The sequence below is a fragment of the Pan paniscus genome, chromosome 1 (genome assembly GCF_029289425.2).
Source record: "Pan paniscus chromosome 1, NHGRI_mPanPan1-v2.0_pri, whole genome shotgun sequence".
In the NCBI taxonomy this organism is placed as follows: domain Eukaryota; kingdom Metazoa; phylum Chordata; class Mammalia; order Primates; family Hominidae; genus Pan; species Pan paniscus.
Window position 1 is genome coordinate 17,629,641 of NC_073249.2, and position 21,665 is coordinate 17,651,305.

The 21,665-nt window shown below is 38.1% G+C and overlaps 1 protein-coding gene across 2 annotated transcripts in view; it reads right to left on the minus strand.

The window, feature by feature from the left end:
- Positions 1-5,420: 5,420 nt before the first annotated feature.
- The window catches only part of TSNAX (translin associated factor X), a 38,559-nt gene continuing 22,314 nt past the window's right edge, over positions 5,421-21,665 (minus strand). Inside the window, exons 5-6 of one of the 2 annotated variants that reach the window (XM_003824479.5) lie at positions 10,673-10,800; positions 5,421-7,417 (exon numbers count right to left, since the gene is read on the minus strand). In XM_003824479.5, coding sequence (XP_003824527.1) covers positions 7,040-7,417; positions 10,673-10,800 — 506 coding nt within the window. In that variant the 3' untranslated portion in view covers positions 5,421-7,039. Of the gene's footprint in view, positions 8,479-10,672; positions 10,801-21,665 lie in introns of both variants that reach the window. The other variant, XM_055102317.2, reaches the window with a different exon arrangement.

Sequence of the window (21,665 nt, forward strand, 5' to 3'; positions counted from 1 at the left end):
CATCCGATAAAAGTGGTAATATAGTTTAAATCTGTATTTCTCTTATTATGAGAGAGATCAGCCATCTTTTCCTACGCTTAAGAACCATTTGTATTTTATATCTGAAAACTCTGTCAGCATTCAGTCAGGAAAACAGAAGGCACTCAAGTATTACACTCAGGAAAGGATTGAACCCAGGTGCTTCCAAAACACTGGAAGGGCTGGAGGAAAGGAAGGTCAGGGAAAGCTGCCAGTGAGTGCAGGAAATCAAGAAGTCGCAGGAATTGCAGGAAATCACAGCTGATGATCTCAGCTGCCTGCAGCACTGAAGCAGGTGATTAACAAAATGCAGAAGGTCCTGCAGAACCTCACGTATGCCGTCTGAACAAGCCTATATACGCCTGCCCGCTGGCTGAAGGAATAAGGGCTTGTTTCTCTTTTGCCTTCCAAATAGTACACGTGCCTCTCATTAGTAGAATGAAAATAAACCCTCTTAGCAAGAAAATCAAGGAAGTGTGGTTTCCAGGCTTCCAGCTCCTACAATAGAGTTTGGAAACCAAGTCTGAAGTTGAGTATCAATGGGCAATGCCCAGCACAGTCCATCCTTTTGGTTACTTGGCACTCATACACTCCCTGCTAGCAAGGTTTAAACTTCCAAACATCACCTAATGTGACGTAATTGGGGCATGATAAACTTTTTGCTAAAGGAGAGAGACAAAGTCCTGTCAGTTCCTATGTCCATCTCTGATATTTATTCCTTTTAGTGCAATACAACTCGCCTTTGCCACACTATAACTTGAAGGCCAAATTAAAAGGTTAACCAACACTAAACACCCTATATAAAAATAACAGAGCTGGGCGTGGTGGCTCTCGCCTGTAAACCCAGCACTTTGGGAGGCCGAGGCGGGCAAATCACCTGAGGTCGAGAGTTCAAGACCAGCCTGACTAACACGGAGAAACCTCGTCTCCACTAAAAATACAAAATTAGCTGGGCGTGGTGGCGCATGCCTGTAATCCCAGCTACTTGGGAGGCTGAGGCAGGAGAATCGCTTGAACCCGGGAGGCGGAGGTGGCGGTGAGCCGAGATCGCACCACTGCACTCCAGCCTGGCCAAGAGTGAACTCTGTCTCAAAAAACAAAACAAAACAAAAACGAACAAACAAAAAGAGTAAAAAGGGAGGGAGGAAAAGACACAAATGGCCAATATATAAAATATACGTATTACAAAGCGAGGAGAAAATAAACATTGTGGCTAATGTCCTTGTTTCTGCATCTACTCCTGAGGTGATAGTTGATATTTATGATTTCCTTCTACTACCCATCCTATGTTCCCTTTCTCTGTAGTCAAAACTTCAGTTAATTGAGGGTTTTTTTTTTACCTGGTGGGTGACCCAAATCTTCATTCCTGAAGAGGCAGTGCCATTAGGATTCTGCCTGTTTGGTGTTGCTAGTCTTTTATCCATTTTACCTCCATACATGAAGTACTAAGAAGTGTCCCAGAGAAACTCGTGTGTGTGTGCATGTGTGTGTGTGATATCAGGTAGACAAAGGCAGCCTTAGAGGCTTTTGTGGGCATTATGGATATGGAAAAAAGTTTTGTATTTTGAGTTCTGTGTTTTTATGTCACCCAGATATTGTTCTGTCATGTTTCTTAAAGCAACAGTTAGGATTTGGAAAATGCAACTGCTTATATTATTCAAAAGATCATTGACAATGGTTACAAACAAGACCTTCCCAGAAAAAAAGTAGACCAGTAAGGATGACTTTTATCTTAAAATCTGAAGATGATATAACTAAAAATTAACTATAGATAGTCCTTTTATTCCGCAAAGGCAAAAAAAAAAAAAAAGATTTTTCTTGAGACATACAATTATATATAGATAGAAAACAATCAGAATAGGTAATCTCTGAATTAAAATCAGTGTGACTCTATAAAATGAGAACTTTAGGGGAATGAGGTGCTACAACTATGGAACACCCATTCAAGAGAACTTCATTCATTGTCTTGAAAACAAACATACAAAAGAAAATCCAAATGCTACATAAATCCTGAGAACTGCTTCATCTAGTTAAAATCCTAATAGGTTTGGAAAGCCTTTGATGGTGCATGGGACCTTAAGAAATCATCTACGTGATGGCTAATACTGAATGTCAACTTGATTGGATTGAAGATTACAAAATATTGATCTTGGGTGTGTCTGTGGGGGTGTTGCCAAAGGAGAGTAACGTTTGAGTCAGTGGCTGGGAAAGGCAGACCCACCCTTAAATCTGGGTGGGCACCATCTAATCAGCTGCCAGCTCGGCTAGAATATAAGCAGGCAGAAAAATGTGAAAGGAGAGACTGGCCTAGCCTCCCAGCCTACATCTTTCTGTTGTACTGGATGCTTCCCGCCCTTGAACATTGGACTTCAAGTTCTTCAGTTTTGGAACACAGATTGGCTCTCCCTGCTCCTCATCCTGCAGATGGTCTATTGGGGGATCTTGTGCTCGTGTGAGTTAATACTTAACTCTCTCTCTCTCTATATATATATATATTCCATTAGTTCTGTCCCTCTAGAGAACCCTAACCCTAATACAATCTATACCAGGTGATTCTTAGTTTTAAGTCAAAAATCCATTTCAGGAAGATATGAAAGCCATTAATGTTTCTCTATAGAGAAACACTCTAGCGCTGGGGACGGTGGCTCACGCCTGTAATCCCAGCACTTTGGGAGGCCGAGGTGGGTGGATCACCTGATGTCAGGAGTTCAAGACCAGCCTGCACAACATGGTGAAATCCCACCTCTACTAAAAATACAAAAACTAGCAGGGTGTAGCAGTGTGCGCCTGTAGTCCCAGCTACTCGGGAGGCTGAGACAAGGGTTCTTAATCTGAGTTCCAGCAACATAGTTTTAGAGCATCCATAGATGAATTTCAGAGGATCTATGAAATCTCCTTACATTATATGCAAAATATAATCACATATGATTATGCATTATATATAATTGTGGGTATAGTCTATTGAATGAGGTATATTCCTGGGAGGCTGTGGCAAGAGGATCACTTGAGCTTGGGGGTTTGAGACCAGCCTGGGCAACATAGCGAGACCTTGTCTCTACAAAAAAGAAAAGAAGGCTGGGTGTGGTGACTCATACCTGTTATCCCAGCCCTTTGGGAGGCCGAGACGGGTGGATCACCTGAGGTCAGGAGCTCGAGACTAGCCTGACCAATATGGTGAAACCCCGTCTCTACTAAAAATACAAAAACTAGAAGGGTGTAGTGGTGTGCACCTGTATTCCCAGCTACTAGGGAGGCTGAGACAGGAGAATTGCTTGAACCCAGGAGGCGGAGGTTGCAGTGAGCCGAGATCGCACCACTGCACTTTTTACTTCTGTATGGTTGGTAATAACGTTCCCTCGTTCATTCCTGATCTTAGTAATTTGAGTCTTTTTTTCTTGATCAGTTTAGCCAAAGGTTTATTTTGTTGATCTTCACAAAGAGTCAACTTTTGGTTTTGTTGCTATTCTCAATTATTATTATTATTTTTGGATGGAGTCTCGCTCTGTCACCCAGGCTGGAGTGCAGTGGCTCACTGCAACCTCCACCTCCTGGGTTCAAGAGATTCTCCTGCCTCAGCCTCCCAAGTAGCTAGGTGCCACCGCACCCAACTAACTTTTGTATTTTTTAGTAGAGACAAGGTTTCGCCATGTTGGCCAGACTGGTCTCGAGCTCCTGACCTCAGGTTATCCACCGGCCTCAGCCTCCCAAAGTGCTGGGATTACAGGTGTGAGCTGCCACGCCCAGCCCTCAATTGTTTTTCTCTTCTGTATTTCGTATTTCTGCTAAAATCTTTATTACCTTTCTTCTGCTTCTTTTGTGGTTTACTTTGCCCTTCTTTTTCTAATTTCTTAAGGCTGAAGTTTAGCTTATTAATTTGAAACCTTCTTTAAATGCAGGCATTTAAAGCTATAAAGTTCTATCTCAACACAGCTCCACTGCATCCCATATGCTATTGTATATCAACTTTTTCTTTCCATTCACCCCAAAGTATTTTCTAATTTCCCTGTGATTTCATCTTTGACCCACTGGTTACTTAGGAGTACATTGTTTAACTTCCACCTATTAGTAAATTATACCACTTTCCTTCTATTGATTTATAGTTTCATTCCATTGTGGTAAGAGAACACATTTTGTATGATTTCAGTATTTTTAAATTTATTGAGATGTTTTGTGGTCTAAAATTTTGCAAAGAATGTTTCATGTGCACTTGAGAAAAATATGCATTCTGCTGTTCAGTGGAGTGTTCTGTATATATGTCTGTTAAATCCAATTGGTCTACAGAGTGGTTCAAGTTCCTTACTGATCTTCTGTCCTAGTGTCCTAGCCATTGGAAGTGGGGTACTGAAATCTACAATGATTACTGTTGAATTGTCTATTTCTCTCCACTTAAATTTTGCTTTAGGTATTTTGGGGATCTGTTAGAAATATGTGTGTACACGTATACACACACGTATATAATTGTTACGTATTCTTGATGGGTTGAGTCTTTTATTGTATGTTGTTTCTAGCAAAAAATAATTTTTTTGAAGTCTACCTTGTTGGATATTATTCATATAACCACTCTAGCTCTCTTTCGGTTACTGTTTGCATGGAGTATCTTTTTCCATCCTTTTACTTTCAATCTACTTGTGTGTCTGAATCTAAAGTAAGTCTTATGTAGACATAAAGGGACTGAATTTTCAAATCTGTTCTGCCAATCTAATTTAAATATCATCTTTCTTTGAGACACCTTCAAAAAGCCCCAGGGCACTCAATGTGTACTTTAAAAATCACTGATGTAGGCTGCGCACAGTGGCTCACGCCTGTAATCCCAGCACTTTGGGAGGCTGAAGTGAGAGGATCACTTGAGGTCAGGTGTTTGAGACCAACCTGGCCAACATGATGAAAACGCCATCTCTACTAAAAATAGAAAATTAGCCAGGCATGGTGGCATGTGCTTGTAATCCCAGCTACTCAGGAGGCTGAGGAAGGAAAATCGCTTGAACCCAGGAAGTGGAGGCTGCAGTGAGCCAAGATCATGCCACTGCACTCCAGCCTGGGCAACAGAGAGAGACTAAGTCTAAAAAAATAAAAAAATTCACTGATGTAATACATGCCGGAAATTATTTATGAAAGAACCCAATATTCTTTCAGAATTTTGTCAGTAACTTACCATATGACCTAGAACCAGTTTCTTTTTCTATTAAAGATGAAAACTGTTACCACACATGATGCCATCATAGTAAGTATTTTTAAAAGTGAGACACTCAGAGTTGGCGTAACATCCACAGTATTAGTATGACATGAACTGTGGAGATATATCAGTAGCAATGGCACCAACTCACCTGTAGTGAGTTGACTACAGGTGAGTTGGAAAACCAAAAAACCCACCATCACTAACACGAACAAACAAAAAAACAGAATTTACTAGGCATGTCCATGTTTTATTTTCTTTAGGTGTTTTTCTGGAAAATTACATTTTCAAGGAATCAGCCCTTACAAACAGAGCTAATCTTTCAAAAAATAAAACCCAGTATCTAGATTCTCAAAACTTACAAAACCAACTGGAAATGTCTGGTTGTCATGCTCAATTCAGTTTCACATCACAAGTAATCATCTCTAACTATTTCAGTAGGCAAATTCCAATTCTAAATATTACTAACGATTACCATTGTTATTCTCAACTGTGTTGACAATTGTCTTATTGCTGAATTGTTCATAATACATTTTCTTTGGCAACTTTATTAACACCACGGGACAACTAAAGGTCTGGATTAACTTAGTATTTCAAAACTTCATTATAATTATTTAAATGTAAATGCTAGACTTAAATTATTTAAATTTAAATGCTAGATTTAAATTATTTAATTTTAATAAAATTTAAATTTAAATGCTAGAATAGGAAAGCCTCCAAACATGCCTAATATAACAGAAACAAAAATTGCTAAATAATCACTACTAAAAGCATTTCCATTGTATGTACAAGTACATAACTCAACTTTACCAACAAAAATATTATAATTTAGCTCCAATTCTCTATCAGACCTTCTGTGATTAAAAAAATAATAATAATAAATGGAGAAAGTAACATCTGGGCACCTGTCAAATTTTTATGGAAGGTTGTTTTATATAAATTTTAAATGGCCTACAATCAGCCAGAATGTGAATTTTTCACTATAATACTTTATAAACTTGTACTTTCTTTTTTCTTTTTTTTTTTTTTTGAGATGGAGTCTTGCTCTGTTACCCAGGCTGGAGTGCAGTGGCGCAATCTTGGCTCACTGCAACCTCTGCCTCCCGGGTTCAAGCGATTCTCCTGCCTCAGCCTCCCAAGTAGCTGCGATTACAGGCACATACCACCACATCCAGCTAATTTTTGTAATTTTAGTAGAGAAGAGGTTTCACCACGTTGGTCAGGCTGGTCTTGATCTCTTGACCTCGTGATCTGCCTACCTCGGCCTCCCAAAGTGCTGGGATTACAGGCGTGAGCCACCACGCCCAGCCTAAACTTGTACTTAAATTATATATTGATAGCTTATTCATTTTTAATTCTTGTTCCATGGAATAAGCCTATTTTTGAGGCTTGGCACAATATTAACAAGAAATTTAAACAGGACGCTCAAGTCCAGAAGTTTAACTAAAAAATATTTTCTATATATAATAAAACCACCAACTTAAATTACAAATTGCTTCCACTAAAAATTATCACTCCAAACTTCAGAAAAAGTAAATTAAAATAGGTTATGGCAAAAGGTACACTCTGAAGCATGTTCCCATTACAAAGATAAATGATAAAGGTTAACCAGCAAAAATTCAAAAAGGCATATATGCAAACATCTGTATGCAAACTTTCATGAATAAGATATAACAAATGATTCATTTGGCTAATTTTATGTACAGCTTGTATACAATTTAAAACAAGTACAACTGAATATGTTTCTATGTAAAAGCCACAATAAAGTTAAATGAAATACTAAATAAGTCTTACAAATTGGTCTCTTAGGAGTTCTCAAAAGAATTAGTAACTGAGTAATGTTAGATTCTAAGAAATGCCCTCTTCTTGATCTATCATTTCTGTTTTAACTGAAAACACATCTGCCAACATATGTTTTGGAATTTCTGACCCTCTGACTTTCAAGGCATAACAAGCATTCTCCACTTTGGCCAAACTTTGTTTCAAGGTATACAGCTTCTTAGAAACCTCGTAAGGTCCAGTGTTGCCAATGAATGAAAACCCATCATAAACCTGACGTAAAAACTGGCTCACTTCAAAGGGGGTATCAATGTCCCCATTCCCCACACTGTTAATACACATCCGCATCAATTCTCCAGTTAAGTCAGCCACTCCCAGTAGGTAATCGACAGGTGTGACTCTCAGTCTCCAAGTACCAAACTGCTTATCCTGTGCATCAGAGGAGGGCTGGTAAAAAAACAAAACAAAACAAAAAAACACACACACACACACAAGAAAGAACACTGTGAAAAAGAGTGAATATAGCATGTATCACATTTATTATAGAAGTACAAAATCAATAGCAAATCAGTCATACTAATTTTTTCTAAATAAAATAAATCTGTTTTGCTTAATAACCACTTGGGATGTTACAGGAGGAATGTGTGCCCTGGGTAGTGAATTGAACCAGATGACTTCAAGATACTTTTGAAATATATCATTATGAAACCAACTATTTCCAACTCCACTTGACGTACAAAATAAAAATATTCTTAAACAAGGCTTAATAACTTTATTGCGCGACAATTACTTTCTTAAATGAAAAACCATACAGCCCTCCGAGTTTGTGATCCATCAATGTTTTCCTAAGAAGCTCAGTCTTTTTCTGGCTTCTTGTCTTTCCCTACTTAGCACTCACCGTCACAATTTATTATTCTCTCACTGCATCCTCAATTCCCTTAGACTGCTATATTTTCTACTGCACCTACCCAGCAAAAACAGAATCCTCAATCAATACTAAAATATACTCATTAGTCCTTTATTCAGGTGGCTGAGTACCACTCACTGAGTTAAAAAAAAATGGTAATCACAACTGCAGAGTCTGTACTGCTACAAATTACTCTCCAATCCTTTTACTTATCATTAGATGGTTCTCTTTCCAGCCTCTTCAAACACAATTTCAAACCTTTCACCACTCTCCTCAGGGCTCTACTCAAATCCCAAACCTCTTCACTTTCAGTAGACAACCTTGCCCAATTTCAGTGACCTGGTCATTTGCCAGCTTACCTAGCACAATTTCTCGCAACTGCCTTTATCCCTACCAAAAAAAAAAAAAAAAAATTTATATCCACACCCATCTTTACCTTCTATCCTCCAGTCTCAGATGATGAGTTGTCCCTCCTCTTGTTTGAGGTTAACTCTTCCAAATGACCTTGACCCATCTCCTCCCACCTCTTCCAGGACCTTGCTTCATAAGGTGTATGCCCTTGGGCAAGTTATTTCATCTCTCTAAACCTCAGTTTCCTCATCTGTAAAATGGGATAACAGTACCTACCTCAGAGGTTTATTTTAAGGGTTAAATGAGAACATTTACCAAGTTCTTGGCATAATGCCCAACACAAAGTAAATATTCAACAAATGCTAGCTGCTATCATGATATCATCATGAAATCTCTCTCCACATCAATTTCCCTCTACTGAATTCTTTCTGGTAGAGACGATGCCTAAATTGTTATTAAGAGACGGTATGTATAAAAGGGTAGGTGAAGTTGCAGTTACATCAAAGGACATTTTAGGTAGTGGGAACTACAAAGGCATACAGGTAAGAATTGTGCATTTGAGGAACTAATGAGATAATTCTTTTGAGTAAAGTTTAAAGGAAGTTACATAAATATAAGCTGAGACGAGGGAGACAGCTTTATTAAGATCACTCTTTGCTATGTATCTAATACTTGAATCCTAACATTGTTTGGACTCTGCAGAGACCATCTGGTGCAACGTCCTCATCATTTAGCATAAGAAATGAGGTCCGAGAAACATCACAGGTAATATGACGTTGAGCTATGGGAATATGATAGCTAGTTAGTGGCACTATTGTTTCCATTCTATTTTTCTGCATGTTTGAAATTTTTCACAAAACTTTTTAAAATAAAAATTAAATAGTTTTGACAATATTCTCAACAGGCAAGTCAGAGCAAAATACCTTTCCCAATCAAATTCCCAGAAATTTCAGCACCAAGCATCTTTAGCACTAAAACTTATTTATGAATATAGTCTTATACAATTTGAAACATGTATATGAATATTATAGCCCCATAATCTTAAAATAATCTGGTACCTAAGTCCTGAAAACAGTACTTTGACTCTCAATTTTCTGGCCTTTTCCCCAATATTTTCATTTTGATACACAGAGAACTTTAAAGGAAAGTGTGGTAACTTCCCTAATATCACATGAGAAGCAGGGTCAAATAGACCTACTTTACTTCTTTGTGTAATTCAGTCTACACTATATGAATAAAAAATATGAAGAAATTTTACTTCTCAAAATACATTTCCTCCTTAATACACTTCATATAACTTAAAGTTAATACATGGCTTCCTTAAAGTAAGTTATACCTGTCATGCCAAATTAGTCTCATTTGTATTAATATTTTAGTTGATATTCAAGAAAATATTATTTCTACAGTGTCTTCCATCTCCTGCCTACCTATCCTTAATATATGGTGTTTTTAAAAATAATTTTAAAAAGAAAAAATAAAGAAAAATTTTAAAATAATTATTTAATATTTATTAAATTAAATTATTAATAATTTAATAAACAATTATTTAAATAATATAAATTATTTAAAAATATTTAATTTTAAGTGTACTGGTATCTCAGAAAGTATCAAATAGTCAATACAGCTTACCTTACTGCCTGTTATATCTTGAAACCCAGAAGGAAAAAAATAGTATTTGTTTAAAAGTCAAACTGCAAAGTTTTTCTTAATTCAGAAAAGCTACATAAATTTCAGATATAAGCATTATGAATTGAGTAAATGATTAACAGCTCTCACTATATAAAACCTACTTTATAATGGCAAACTACTGAGCACTTCCGTGTCAGGTGCTGTATATAATGTATATTACGTGTCAGGTGCTGCTGTATATTGCCTGATTAATAACCTTTAAGTCAAATCCTTTAAAACAACCCTTTGAGGTAGGTACCTGATGCAAGGGATCCCTGTAGCACACTGTGAGAAGCGCTGGCAGAGCGGACAAGGGCACAGGCTTGGATTCAAAATACCTAACTTCAAATCTTAGCTCTGCCACACTTTTTAGTTGTGTGGCTTCTGGCAAGTTACTTAACCTCTCTAAAAGTCTGTTTCTTTCTCTGTAAAATGAGAGTAATAATGCTTACCACATATGGTTAATAAAAGGATTAAATAAGACAGTGCTTACAAAGGGCAAGTGAAAAATAGAGAGTAAAACCAAAAGAGGACTTACAGTAAGCACTCCATAATGCTTTAGGTAAAGAGCATTACTTTCCCAATATGCCCAGAGTTGTTCTTGTTCTATCCACTAACTGAAATATTTAAAAAGACCATTTCCTAGTTGAGACTCTACAAAACCATACTTTAGAAAGAACATTCCCATCTCAATCTTAGCATAAGCCAGTAAATCTACTAGAATCATCATACTGTTACATAAATTATATAATGTGAAATAAATTTTAAATTCTCACAGTTTTATTTTCTTTCCCATTGTCTTCAGTCGTAAATATCAATTGTTTATTAATTTCATCCATACTAATTAATGATCGTGTTTTGATGAAGTGTTGAAAAGAGACAGCTTCCACATATTCCTGTAGTCCTGAAAAGGTGACAAAGAAAATTACTAAGAATAAGCACTTAATTAGTAAGAATGTCATAATAAAAAAACTTCATATTGATCATCATCTAGCTCAAAAAAAAGCTTAATGGATGCCTACTACAATGCCAGTACTAGACTAGACACTTAGAATAGAAAGAATGGCCTGGGGACCAGGCACGGTGGCTCACGCCTGTAATCCCAGCACTTTAAAAGGCCAAGGCGGGTGGATCACTTCAGGTCAGGAGATGGAGACCAGCCTGGCCAACACAGCAAAATCCCAACTCTACTAAAAATACAAAAATTAGCTGGACGTGGTGGCGGGCGCCTGTAATCTCTGGGCCACTGTGCCCAGCCAGAAAAAAAATTTTTTAAGAGTTTAAGTAATAAGGATTTAAGAAAACCTTATTCTGGCCGGGCACGGTGGCTCCCGCCTGTAATCCCAGCACTTTGGGAGGCTGAGGTGGGAGGATCACCTGAGGTCAGGAGTTCGAGACCATCCTGGCCAACATGGCGAAACCCCATCTCTACTAAAAATACAAAAAATATTAGCCGGGTGTGGTGGCAGGAGCCCGTAATCCCAGCTACTCGGGAGGCTGAGGCAGGAGAATCGCTTGAATCCAGGAGCCGAAGGTTGCAGTGAGCCGAGATCGCACCATTGCACTCCAGCCTGGGGGACAAGAGCGAGACTTCGTCTCAAAAAAAAAAAAAAAAAAGGTGGAGGGGGGGGAAGAAAAGAAAATCCTATTCCATAATTTTGATAGGCTTTAATAAAAATTATATAAATTAATTTGTTTTATTTTGCTGGGTAACAAAGCAATGATTCAAACAAATGAGACATAAAATTAAGAATCATTTGGGCCGTTCACGATGGCTCACGCCTGTAATCCCAGCACTTTGGGAGGCCCAGGCGGGTGGATCACGAGGTCAGGAGATCCAGACCATCCTGGCTAACATGGTGAAACCACGTTTCTACTAAAAATAAAAAAACTTAGCCGGGCGTGGTGGCGGGCGCCTGTAGTCCCAGCTACTCAGGAGGCTGAGGCAGGAGAATGGCGTGAACCCGGGAGGCGGAGCTTGCAGTGAGCCGAGATCATGCCACTGCACTGCAGCCTAGACGGCAGAGCGAGACTCGTCGCAAAAAAATAATAATAATAATAATAATTTGGATCTTTCTTAAAGTTTTAATAGGCAAAATCACTTTTAACTAATGTAGGTAAAAGTGTCAAAATACCGTTTATCTTTTCATAGTTCAAAATGGATCTAAGACTAGATAACTCCTTTCTGCTTTGGTAGTTTACGTTTAAAAAAAAAAAAGAGCTATGCAATACAATTTTGTACAAGATAGAAACAACCCTTGAATGGAAGAGTAAATTTTGGTAAAGATCAAAATGTAACTTAAATACTTTTAAAAATGTTTATATAAATGTAAAGGGCACAAGTGCAATTTTGTTACATGTCTACAGTACTATACTTTTCCAAGTGTTTTAAAACAACTACTTTCTGGCCGGGCGCTGGTGGCTCACACCTGTAATCCCAGCACTTTGGGAGGCCAAGGCCGGCGGGTCACGAGGTCAGGAGATCGAGACCATCCTGGCTAACATGGTGAAACCCCGTCTCTACTAAAAATACAAAAAATTAGCTGGGCATGGTGGCGGGTGCCTGTAGTCCCAGCTACTTTGGGGGCTGAGGCAGGAGAATGGCATGAACCCGGGAGGCAGGGCTTGCAATGAGCCGAGATTGTGCCACTGCACTCCAGCCTGGGCAACAGAGCAAGATTCCATCTCAAAAACAACAACAGCAACAACAACAACAACAAAAAACTATATTCTATAGCCACAATTTTCAATATTATTTTATGTCTTAATCTAAAAGGTGATACAGGGAAAAAGCATTTCTTAATTATTATTGTTAGTTTAAGAAACTTTTTAAGGGTTTGTTGTAAAAATAGCAAGAGAATACATTTCTGATTATGCAAAGAAAACTCAGAACTTAAGAGGATATTTAAGTTCTCTAACATTTTTTATGACAGAGTCCTGCTACTTACAAGTCTCCCCCACCTGCCACTACACTTCTGGTATGGCAGCAACAGTGCTGGGGAGGCTAACAGCTGTAGTATCATCACATCAAATGCCAGGCAAAAGGTCCAGGATACAAGGGAAAATGGGTGACCCTGGTTTTGATAGCACTAAGAGGAAACTTAACTAAATGAAAATATCCTGACTCATTCTGAGCTGCAAATGATGCCCAAATATAGGTCAGAAGGGACAATTTAACAAACCATAATGTTCTGAGAAATTAAACATTAACGAGGTTAAGTTTAACAAAACAGATGATATTTATATTTATAATTAAAAATATTTTTAATTAAATGTTTAATTTTATGAATTTTTAGTTTTATGAATAGGTGACACCGCCCAGTTCCCCCCCTAAAGAAAATCTCTATTTCTCATTTCCTTCTAAAGATACTTCATGCACACAAAAGCAAACAGCAAAACGTAAAGATGCATAATCACATCTCCATGCTCTAATGTGGTTAGCCTCTTATGAGCTAAACAAGAAGATATGCACAAAGATTTACATATAAGGATGTCTGTCACTACAGCAAAAAAAATTTTTTAAAGTTAAAAGACCAGTAATAGCTGTATCACTTGTCAATTTTTGTCTCTTAGTTCCATTATTTCAGAAAAAGGAGGTGGATGCTTAAAGTATGTCTCCCATGCCAGCTGGCAATATACTAAGCTTTGTCAGTACAGGGTGCTAGGTGCTTAAAGAACTGTAAAGGAAAGAGCTCTCTGCCTGGTTCTGCTGTGCCCCTCTTCACAGCCCTGAGTGTGGGGCAGCCAGCACTTCAAGGTGGCCAACAGCATGTAGCACCTGCCTGGGGACAGCTTCTTTTGTACTCCAGAGAATGGCTTCCCAGTAAGCCACCTCCTTGGGCAGGGAATTCCTTTCCATGGCACTTCCCCATGGACAGCTTCCCAGAGAGTCCATCAGCACAACAGCTCAGCAAACGTCTCTGCCAGCCGATGGGACATGCCCACCCTCTCCAGCATGGTCTGGACCTCATCCTGTGAAGGGTGAGGATTGGGTTCTGCCAAATTTAGTTCCTTGGGTGCTCTGCCTCCGCCCTAGGGGTAGTGGCTGCTCACTCTATCTGAGATTCCAGTACTCTTTAGAGTTCTCTTTTACTCTTATAATCCCCTATATGGTCAATAAGTCTGTATGTTGTATTTAACTTTCCCTGTTCATATTACCATCTAATTTCTGTTTCCTGTTTGGAGCCTGATGAATACAATAAGGAATTAGGAAAATAAATAATGGTATTACTTCTCCTTCAGCCCTACTACCTAGAGAAGGTGTTCCATTTTCTGTGGCTAGTCACTGTATTAGGTTCAGGATCAAGATTCAGTACCAGCTGGGAGCTTCACATGAATTCTCCCTTTAACGTACTAGGTGTTCCCACTTTATGTTCTATATTGAATCTTACAGAAATACTGAAACACACTCAGATCTGTCCTATCCATGAACCCTATATTTCCTCTCAACTATTGCTCCATCTGTCTCCTCCTCCTCAGAGCTAAGTTTCTTGAAGCAGCTGGCTACATCATTTCCTCAATAACTTCATCTCACACTTCTCAACCTACTTCAATCTAGCTTGGGTACATCTCTAAAACAAAATAGTTCTTGCTAAGATTACCATAATAAATAAGACTAATGGACATTCTTTCCATCTTCATCTCAGCAGCATTCAGCATTTTGTGCCACTTCCCTCTTTAAACAAGTTTTCCTTTGGTTCCTTTGACAGCATCATCTCCTGATTTCCCACTTTTCCACCTCTCTAGTCATGTCTTCTTAAGTCTCTGCCTCTAGCAGTCCTAGGTTCCCTCCAGTTCATCTATACTTGGTTTCAAGTAACCTTGCTGCCCTTAAACTTCACATCTCTGGCCAACAGGCACTCACATCCAAATGAGTATCTGACATCCTTACCAAAGATACCTCAAAATCAACACTTCCAACAATGAACTCACTACCTTCCTTCCAAACCTGGTTCTCTCAAGTTTTGCCAATTCTAAGCATGTCCTGGTCTCCCCCCATCTATTCTTGACCTCTTCACATCCATTCTCACACTGCAGACTGTCTGCCTTTTTAATATGTAACGACATCATTCCCCAGTTTAAAGCCCAAATAGCTTCCCATGGCGCTCAGAATACAGGGCAAAACCATTAACGTGGCTTATAAGACCATGCTTAATTTCACCCCCACTTACATTATCAGCCTCAATTCACACTATAGTTAAGTCATAACTCACAAAGGCTTGCATTTCCAAGATGGGTACATAAACATATATCTGTATGCATGTTGAGCAAAAAATAGCACTGCTTTAAATGGTCAGAATCAAACACAACTGGCAAGGTGCCTGTCTTATACATGGCAATAGGTAGGTAGGGAGACAGTATAAAAAGTAGAACTATGTCAGTTGAAGGCAATACACACATATTTTCCTGAGCCTTGAATAATATTAAATTCAACAAACAGGATAAGCAGCATTACATGGAAAGGGGGCTGTTATTCTCTCCATCTCGCCCAATGTAACACTGTCGATCCTATTTGTTAAATTTAGTATTATTTCATATGTAGCTGTTGATAAGACCACAAACACTTTAGCAACAACATACTACTAATATTCTGTATCATTCAGCAGTGCCTTGTTGCAGAAACAAATAGCATTTCTGTTTGGCTGCCATATAGTTTAGTTTCATTCAAGTACTTTTTTTTTCATATTTCAGTGGAAGAATAGTTCAAAATATTCCAAATTTTAAAAGTACCATAAAGATCATGGCATCTAGTACTATTACAACTGAGGCCCAGGCCTGGCATTTAGTTGTACCTAGTTGATTTTACTAATTACAAATTATTTTTAAAAATAAATTCACTAAAACCATTTTCCATGTTTTGAATTGACTCACGGACAAAACAACTTTTTACAACTAATGAAGGTGAACAAACTTTTTTTTTCCATGGACAAATGCATGATATTTTACCATATAATTGTCTCCGTAATTGTCATCTTTGTTCAATAACATTCATTCAGAAGCAGGAGTAGTTTTAAAAATAGTACTTTGCTTTTTGATTGTCTATTGCTTTTCTTTCCCCTCTTCCATTGTGCAACTATGAAATTTAAAATTATTCATCTTTCATTATCCAAGGCTCTTTGGTTCCTCCCCTCAACTTAGCTCCATTTCTACTCTTGCATGTCCAAAAACTCCTTAAGGACTCTATTCTACAAATGGACATCTACCCTGGGACAAAATCCTTAATTATCACAGAGGACCTAGGAAAACAGGAATTTCAGTCTTTCCTTGAGCAGGAGCAAACTCTTAAGATGTGCTTTTACTCCAATCATCTCTGTAAGCCAAATACTGCAATACAGTAAGCAATATTTACTCCCAACAAAATGAATTATGGCATCTTGCTTAAAGAGCTGAAGTGGTTAGAATTCGTTTGATTTTTTTAAAAATTAGCAGTTTTCATTTTTATTTTTTCTCCATTTAATTGTGGTAAAACAAACATAACATTTACCAGCTTAGCCATTTTTAAGTGTACAGTTTAGCATATTAAATACATTCATAATGTTGTACAACCATTATTACCATTCATCTACAGAATTCTTGTATTAATCTTTCCAAAATGAAACTCTGGACCTAGCATTTCTTAATCTAACTCCCCATCCCTCCTCCCCTCAGCTCCTGCCAACCACCATTCTACTTTCTTGTCTCTATGATTTTGACTACTCTGGGTATCTCATGTAAGTAACAAATACAGTATTTGCCCTTTTGTGATTGGCTTATTTCACTTTCCATAATGTCTTCAAGCTTCATCCACGTTGTAACATATGTCAGAATTTCCTGTTTAAGGCTGAATAATATTCTATTGTATGCATATACCACACTTTGTTTATTCACTCATCTATAGAGAGACAATTGAGTCACTTCCACCTTTTGGCTTTTCTAAGTAATCCTGCTGTAAACATGACTATTCATACCTGTTCAAGTCGTGCTTTCAATTATTTAGGGGTATCACCCAGAAGCCCTCAACAAACTTTTTAAAAATAAAATAACAGTTTACTAAGTCTTGAATGTCTACTACATGTTAAGAGTATGGATCTGGAACTTTACATCCATCTTTTTAATGCTCACTATAACCTTATGTGACTATTACTATCCTTAATGAACAAATTGAGGCATAGAGAAGTTAAGAAATTCAGCCAAGTCACACAGTAAATAGTGAAAGTTTCTAGAATTCAAAAGCTCACACCCTTCCCACCTTACCTGCTTCTTGACAGTCATCTCCATATAAAACATACCCATTTTTCTCAACATTTTTCCACACTAAATTCCTGGTTCAGCTTTTCTCCATGTTTTGCTTAACCTTATTCTGTAGTCTTCCAAACACACTATATACTTTCATGATTCCATGCCATTCTGTGACTATGAAGCCTTCTCTCACATCTTTCTCTACCTACAACAATAGTTTAAATGTTTTAATACACCCCAATCAAGGCGGCACTCGTCTCTTCATTCTCACTATATAAAACTTGTACTTCAATTAAATGTTTCAGTCAGTTTTAGATTACAAACAGCTGTCTGATCACCTATTTTGCATCCTAGAACTCTGAGGGTGGGGACAATGCCCAGATGACTTTGCTCCTTGGCCCTCTCCCAAAGATAGCAACTCATATGTACAAGAGACTCAACTGTTTCCCGTAAATTCCTTCTAATAATCTGTTTCTCCTCACCAAGGTCTATGAAACTAAGTGCCTCAACAAACAAAAATATTTTAAAATTTGGTATTCAATTATTCAGAACTATCTAGTTGTACTTAAGTTAAAATACTTTCTAACAAGATTAGTGTTCAAACTGATGAAGGGCAGAATTTGAGGTCCTGATTTATTTTTTAATAGGGAAAAGAGAGAATATGGAATAAGAGTCCTCAAAATTTATCTTTGGTGTCAATCTCTATTAAATATGGGTGAGTGTCAGATATTTAATTTTCAAGTATATCTAGTCATTATATAAGTTGTCCCTGAAATGTGTTAACAAAAGTTACTTCAGAGATGAGGTGGCCATTTTTGCTCCATAGAAATTAGGTTTCATGGGCCAGGCACGGTGGCTCACACCTGTCATCCCAGCACTTTGGGAGGCCGAAGTGGGTGGATCACCTGAGGTTGGGCGTTCGAGACCAGTCTGACCAACATGGAGAAACCTCGTCTCTACTAAAAATACAAAATTAGCCGGGTGTGGTGGCACATGCCTGTAATCCCAGCTACTTGGGAGGCTGAGGCAAGAGAATCGCTTGAACCTGGGAGGCAGAGGTTGTGGTGAGCCGAGATCTCGCCATTGCACTCCACCCTGGGCAACAAGAGCAAAACTCCATCTCAAAGAAAAAAAAAAAAAAGAAAAGAAAGAAAGAAATTAGGTTTCATGCTATAACGTGGAGAAAGTTCAAGGACATCTGGCCCAAAACACTGAAAAGCATTTTTGGTCACATGTAGGTAAGAGGATGTTTAAACAAGTTATGTTTCAACCTGATAAAAAGGACATCCGCTATTTTCAGTGAATAATCCCCAAGGTGAAAATTTTCAACGTACTGCCATATTCCATCAAACAATGCCTTCCCCTTCTGTCTTTGCCTTGGATGAAATCCAATTAGCATTATTTACAGAATCAGCTGCCAGTAAGAGAGAAGTCTGTAGGTTGCTTTTATGTAAATTGTTATTTTTTTCCTTGTTCTCCCATTAGAACATATAACAGGGAAACCCAGTTAAAGGCTTCTGATTATTTTTACATATTCCTTTCATATTTAAGCAATATACATCCAGTCCAAATCTCCATCAAAAACTATATATAAAAGCGAACAGATATGACAGAGGTTTCATTATAAATTTGAACCTCACATGACTCAACTTTGTTTCTTGGTTTTTAATGCTTTTTCAGAAATTGTTTAACATATGATTCGGCAATTCCGCTCCTAGGTATATACACCCAAAAGAGCTGAGAGCATATAGTCACACAAAGACTTGTAGGCAAATATTAACAGCAGTTATTATTCACGAAGGCCAAAAAGTATAAACAACCCAAAAGTCCACCAACTGATAACAGATTAACAAAATACAGTATATCCATAAAACAGACTATAATTCAGTTATTAAAAAGGAATGAAATACAGATACATGCTATGACATAGCTGCTCTGAAAACATGTTCAAAGAAACCAGACGCAAGAGGCCATATATGATTTGATTCAATTTATATGAGATATCCAGAATAGACAAATTACCATAGAGACAAAAGTAGATTAGTGGTGACCAGGGGCTAACCCTGGTATTAGGAGAAGGGGGAATGCGGAATGACCGCTAATAGGAAGGAGGTTTCTTTTGAGCGTGATGAAATGTTCTGGTATTAGACAGTGATAAGTACATAACCTTGTGAAAACAGTAAAAACAAATGAATTATTCAATTTAAAAGGGTTAATTATGTGGTATGCAATGTCTCAATTTTTAAAAACTGCACTTGTAACTATTTCTCTGAGTACATGAATTTTTAAAACAAGTTAGCGTCACCAAATCAATCACTGAAATGTTAAAATGAAATCAGATTTATATTGGATTCACAGGCCACTCTGCTAAAAATCTACTTTCAAATACATGAAGTGCACACTGAAAATAAATATATCTATATGCCTCAGCTTTGTAAAGTATGTGTGCTTATACTACCAACAGTAAACTCTAAATAGAATTCCACTAATTTGGATTTTGTCTGAGTAGGGTTTTTTTGTTTGTTTTGGTTTTTCTTCTCAATCTGGCTCTGTTGCCCAGGATGGAGTACAGTGGCACGATCTTGGCTCACTGCAACCTCTGCCACCTGGGTTCAAGTGATTCTCTCTCCTGCCTCAGCCTCCCGAGTAGCTGGGATTGTAAGTGCCTGCTGCCGCACCCAGCTAATTTTTGTAGACGGGGTTTCATCATGTTGTCTAGGCTGGTCTCGAACTCCCGACCTCAGGTGATTCACCCACCTTGGCCTCCCAAAGTGTTGGGATTACAGGCGTAAGCCACCGCGCCCGGAATGGGTCTTTCTTTTTTTTAAAAAGAGACATGATCTTGCTCTGTCACACAGGCTGGAGTACAGTGGCACAATCGTGGCTCACTGCAGCCTCAAACTCCTTGGCTCAAGTGATCCTCAAGCCTTAGCCTCCCCAGTAACTAGGACTACAGGAGCAAGCAACTATGCCTAGCTAATGGTTTTTTTATTTTTATTTATTTACTTTTTTTTTTTTTTTTGTAGAGACAGGGTTTTGCTAAGTTGCACAGACTGGTCTCAAGTGATCCTCCCACCATGACCTCCCAAAGTGCTGGGATTACAGGTATGAGCTACCACTTCCAGCCCTAGGCAGGGTTTTTACATCAGCACTGAAGAACGAGTATTGAGCAAATTGGTACCACTGAGTTTTTATCCAAAATGAAAATAAATGTTAAAATTTAGTACAATATTATAGATTAATTTTGCTAAATTCAAGAAAGGTCAGGAATGAACATTTGTTAATGGTTATATGCCAAACAAAATAAGAAATGCTTTCCATAAATGTATTTAATTTCCAAAAAATCCAGGAGGTAGCTATTAATGTTCTCATGCTAAAGGAAAGAAAGCTGAAATTCAAATAGGTTGTACACTTTGTTCCAAGGTTACAGAGATATGGAATATTAAAACATAAAAGCCCAGGTCTGATGGCAAAGTCGATCTCTTTCTACTTCACCTCACTGAGCAAGCCTTACCTCTTACAGGGAGACCTCACAGACTAGAAAAGTTAAGACCAATCTGGGGATCTTCTAAAACTGACTTTCCTAATACCAAAGGACCACATTCTCTTCCTATCTTGCTTAATCCTTATAATAGCCACTTAAATAACTCATCTGCACTTTCAACTACCTTGTCCCTTGGAGTCATATTCAAGATATTTTAACAGGAATATAAAGTACTATATAAATAAATATAAATCCCAAATTTTAAATATATTTTTATTTTCTTAATACACTAAACTATATTTATTATAGAACTGCTTACCAAGTGATATAAAATATAACAAATTATTCCTCAAATCATTCCAATAATTCTCAAATCATTTCTTAATTTTTTAAATGCTGTTGGAAAGGGCTTTTGACTTCCCTTGTCTGAGCCATGATTTGATATGCAAAGTATCATCAAACTCTTCCTATGACCTCCTCCATTAAAATGACAGTTATCAGGCAACTGGGTTCCTGCCAATGTAGGGGATTCACACAGGCTTGCCCCCATTGTCAGCTTCCAATTCCCCCAACCATTCCTTTAGTCTCTGTTCCTCTCTCATCATACTCTCTCCTCCAACCAATAGGGGACGAAAGGAGTAGAAGAGGAAAAGGAAGGAAGGAAGAAGAAAAGAAAGAAAATCTGTGTTCTCACTTGCTGGGATGCCTGCTGTCCTGTGATGGTTATCAATAAGGCTCCCTTCCCCCAGACTCTTTCCCTTATGTGCAGAGACAGCCACTTCTCTTTCCACCAGGGGGCCATGCCTCAAATAAAGCAATGCTTCCTGAACCTACCTGAGATTATAAATGCAGCCTGAGAGAATATGCTCTGCATGAAATATCTGTTTATATCCCTGGTTCCCAGTAGAGTCATCAGACACTATTTGCTTCTCCCCTTAAGGCACCTCTTTTTGGGGGTTTACAAAAGAAGTCCACAGCTCAGCTGCACAACACAACACCCCCACCCACCCCTGGACTTAAAAGCAACTCCCCAGTCCCTCCACTCCAAAGTAACATTTGTAGCTCAT